A 4683-nucleotide genomic window follows, 5' to 3' on the forward strand; every position below is an offset into this window, starting at 1 on the left:
GAAAACAAAGACTTAGGAAGAGCCACACTCAAGGGGCCAAGCAGCTACATGTGGTTCGTGAGCCGCAGTTTGCCGACCACTGAGATAGGATAATGAACAACATAAACTAATTAACAAAAACAGATCCAGAGAGATAGAAACATGGAACAGGCTGTCAAATCCCAGAGGGAAGGTAGGGGTGGTTGAGTGGGAGGAAAGAGATCAACTAAAGAACTTGTATGTGTATATGCATAACCCATGGACACAGACAATAGAGTTGTGAAGGTCTGGGGCAGAGGGCGGGCAGGCTAGAAGGGGTCAAGGGGGAAAAAGGAGGACATAAGTAATACTTTCAATAATAAAGATTTAAATATATATATAATTCTTGCCCTCATCTGATTAAGTTTTTTTCAAAGTGTATTCGTTTTCACTGGCTGTGTAACAAATTACCAGACTAAATTAGCTTAAAATAATCCTTACCCCAGGATATTTTTCCACTGATTTTTAGAGAGAGTAGAAGGGAGGGAGAGAAAAATAGAGAGAGAAGCATCAGTGTGAGAGAGACATATTGATTGGTTGTCTGCCTCCCACATGTGCCCTAACCAGGGATGGGGATCAAACCTGCGACCCAGTATATGCACTTGACTGAGAATCAAATCTGTAACCCTTTGGTGTGAGGGTGGACACTCTAACCACTGAGTCACACCATCCATGGCTAAAATTACAGATTTTTATTTTTATTTTAAATATATTTTATTGATTTTTTTACAGAGAGGAAGGGAGAGGGATAGAGAGTTAGAAACATCAATGGGAGAGAAACATCGACCAGCTGCCTTCTGCACACCCATTACTGGGGACGTGCCCACAAGCAAGGTACATTCCCTTGGCCAAAATCGAACCTGGGACCCTACAGTCTGCAGGCCGACGCTCTATCCACTGAGCCAAACTGGCTTAGGCAAAATTACAGATTTTTAAAGATTTCATTGATTCTGTGGTTCATGCCTGGGCACTGGCTAGAAGGTGATCTGTGCAGGGTTTTATCTGGTGGAAATCAAGGTGTCAGCTGGCTACCAACGAACTCATCTGAGGCCCCTCTGCCAAGCTTTCTGGTTGTTGGCAGGATTCAGTTGCTTAAGGTTGTAGGACTGATGTCTTCAGCTCCTAGACGCCAACCATGTGGTCCTCTCTATAACAGTTGGCTTGTTTCAGACCAACAGAGAGTGTCTCTGATGCTTCCAGTTTTTCTACTTCTACCTCTGGTAATAGACCTCTTTAAAAGGACTTGCCTGATTAGGTCAGGCCCATCCAGGACAATTTCTCCTGATTCATTTAAAGTCAACTGCTTAGAGGCCTTTATTACATCTGCAAAATCCGGTTACCTTTGTCATTACCATGTAACATGATCAGGGGAGTGACATCTCATTGTGTTCACAGGTCTAGCCCGCATTCAAGGTGGGGGAGTATACAGAGGAAGCATGAATCTTGAGGACCACCTTAGAATTTTGCCTACCACACTTTGTGTTTTGTTTTGTTGCAAAATTGTAGAGTTGCCAATATTTTGATGTTGGAGCATTTCATAAAAATTCCTATTTCTGGCTCTTTCAGAAAATTGGCAGATCTGGCCACCTGGATGGAGCTTGCACTCCCATGGTGCTATGTTTGGCTGGTGCTAAATGCAAGCTGCCACATACCCGACTTGGCTCATGTCACTTCCCTTCCCCTCTTGGCCTCTGTCAGCACTTGAACTTCTGAACCCAGGGTTGAGAGCAAACACAGGCCAAGGAATGGGACAGGGAGCTCTGGATTTGACACCCAGCTTTGCACCTTCCTGACAGTTTCCTCATTTGTAGATGGGGACAATGGCCACTGCTGAGGGTCACTGAGAGGATTAAATCAAATGAGCTGCCTTACTCCTCACCCTCCCCAGGTGCTGAAGACACGACTGACCCTGCGCCGAACAGGCCAATACAAGGGGTTGTTAGATTGTGCCAAGCAGATCCTGGAGCAGGAGGGCACCCGCGCCCTTTACCGTGGCTACCTGCCCAACATGCTCAGCATCATCCCTTATGCCTGTACCGACCTGGCTGTCTATGAGGTATGGGTCCCTCAGAGGGGGTGGCAGGGGTGAACCCAGGCCCTCGCAAGTTTTCTCCTGTCCCCCTTTCTCTTGCAGATACTCAGAGGCTTCTGGCTGAAGTCAGGCAGAGACATGGCGGACCCTAGTGGCCTGGTCAGTCTGTTGTCAGTGACGCTGTCCACAACCTGTGGTCAGATGGCCAGTTACCCACTGACTTTGGTGCGCACCAGGATGCAGGCTCAAGGTCAGCCTGGCCCTAGTGGCCACCGTGTATGGCTCTCCCCACTTGGCCCTCCACCAACCCTCTGAATTTCTCATCCCCAAACTCCTACATCTGATCTGGGCCAACTTCACTGACCCCCTAAGCCACCAAGACTTTACACTCATCTCCAAATCTGATCCCAGCCCTCAAATTAATACTACAAATCACTAAAATGAACATCCATTTTCCAAATGATTATCACAACCCCCCGAAATGTGACCCAGGCCCCCATTCTGACCTCAAGACATAATATCCCCCTAACTTCTCCAAGTCAGATCCAGTCCTCAACTGGCTCCAAAAGGCAAAATGGTTCCTAAATTTGCCAAATCTGACCCTTAGATGTCCCAAAATTCATAACCACTCCCCCACAACCCTGGAAACTCCCCAAATGTGACTCCCTCAAATGGACTCTTAAACAACCTCAAACATCCAAGTGGGTCCTTAGCCAACTCCCTTCACCTTGAAAATGTCCCCAAACTATTCCTGAGCACACTCCCCAAAATCTCTAGATCTTATAAGTTACCTCCCAAATAGGCTTGAATGTTTTTAAAGATGTTCCCAAAAAGGAAATCTGAAAATTCCTGCCCGAATTGCTCTCCCAAACCAATTGATTTTCTCTAAAAGTCTTCTTTCCAACTGACCCCCCAAACCTCTGCCCTTGGCTCCACTCCCCATCCCCTAACATTCCAGCCCCCCCCTCCCCCACTCACTCCCGCCCCCGGAGGCCAGCTTTTCTCTGAGACGCTGAGCTTGTTCCTGTTCCTGCAGACACTGTGGAAGGTTCAAACCTCACCATGTGTGGAGTCTTCCAGCGGATCCTGGCCCAGCAGGGCTGGCCAGGGCTATACCGAGGTATGACCCCTACATTACTGAAGGTGCCGCTGGCTGGTGGCATCAGCTATGTGGTGTATGAAGCCATGAAGAAGACCCTGAGTGTATAGACAATGAGCTAAGCCACACGCCCTGGGCAGAAATGGGCAGAGGATTCAATGTCCCCTGGCCCCAAAGAGCCCCCAGGCTCAGGCCACAGGGAAGTTCTTTTCAGGAAAAGCAGACTGGGAGTCTAGGTCAGAAGATGCTCTCCAGATGCAGCCTGAATCTACTATGGATTCCAGTTTGGCTCGTAGTAGTCTGTCCTGGTTCCAGGGCAAATTGGTGAACATGGAGTCAAACCAGGAATAAAGTGATGGTTTCTGCTAAACATGTCTGAGATATCTGGATTGAGGAGGGGAGCTGGGGACCTGGATACTTGGGTCCAAAAGAGGAGCTGAGTATCTGCACTCCCTGGGTCCCGGAGCGGGGCTGAGTACCTCGGACCTCTGGGTCCTGAATGGGAAGGATGGATGCTGCCTGCGTCCAGTGAAGCTTGGATCCCGGGACCTAGTGTGAAGCAGGTGTGGGGTGTGGAATTAGGGTCTGGGATCCCGCAGTGCTGGATAGGAACCATGGCCCAAAACCCATTAGCTCGGGAGTGGAGCTGGTTCCATAAATCCTGGAAGAGAAGGGCTTCTAGAGCCATGGGTGGAGAGAGGAAAAGGAGTTACAGGGGAATCCCTGGGTTTCCTCCTGCTCTCAGGCCACTTCAACTCCAGAAAGCACCCGATCTCCAAGGCCTCAAGCAAACCACGTGCCTGGCCTACCCAGCTAGGCTCCGGGACGCTAACCCTGACGTCAGGCCCGAATTCTGGCAGCAGTCGCTATTGCATATGTATGCTGCCACTCATTCCCCCTTCCACCAATCCCCTCTCGCCGTCTGGTAGCAGGCTCCGCCCCAATGCAGCTGCGATTCCACTGGTTCCCACTAATACTGGGCACCTTTACTTCATTGCCATTTGTCTATACCGGTGTCAGTCACCTAACACCTGCCCCGGTCTCTCAGCCATTGGCTTAGAAGTCAAGGCTGGAAAAGGATTATGGTTAACATGAAAAGCCAATCCAAACCCAAGCGCATCACCCAGAACTCGTAAGGGACTGGATTAAATTGACTGCCAATCTTTACAAGAACCGCCTTCCGCGTGCACTCATTGGCTTGTGTTCAAAGGAGCCATTTGCTAGGCTCCTCCTTCCTGTACGCTTGACTCTTCCGAGCGGTCAATCGGTTCTGAAGCCGCCCCGCGATTCTGGAACTCCGCTTTATTGGGCCAACCTAGCGCCGGAAACCAGCAGCGCATTGCCTCAGAGAGCTGTCAGTCACACAGCGCCTACTACCCAGTGCCTTCCGCAGCACTCCGATTGGTCGCTTGATCACAGAGCCCTTGATTGGTGTCCGGGGAGCGGCGGCTGCTTCCTATTGGCCCGGCCCTGCCGTCCGTCACGGCGGCGGGAGGGGGGCGTCCCTCCCCCCCACCATCGTCTTCCCAGCCGC

General features: G+C 50.2%; 1 protein-coding gene across 1 annotated transcript in view; it reads left to right on the forward strand.

The window, feature by feature from the left end:
- SLC25A41 (solute carrier family 25 member 41) overlaps positions 1-3327 on the forward strand; it is a 10360-nt gene extending 7033 nt beyond the window's left edge. Inside the window, exons 5-7 of the mRNA XM_006764252.2 lie at positions 1907-2074; positions 2153-2300; positions 3087-3327. Coding sequence (XP_006764315.1) covers positions 1907-2074; positions 2153-2300; positions 3087-3259 — 489 coding nt within the window. The 3' untranslated portion in view covers positions 3260-3327. The remainder of the gene's footprint in view (positions 1-1906; positions 2075-2152; positions 2301-3086) is intronic.
- Positions 3328-4683: the final 1356 nt, after the last annotated feature.

Source organism: Myotis davidii, unplaced genomic scaffold (genome assembly GCF_000327345.1).
Source record: "Myotis davidii unplaced genomic scaffold, ASM32734v1 scaffold341, whole genome shotgun sequence".
Lineage (NCBI taxonomy): Eukaryota > Metazoa > Chordata > Mammalia > Chiroptera > Vespertilionidae > Myotis > Myotis davidii.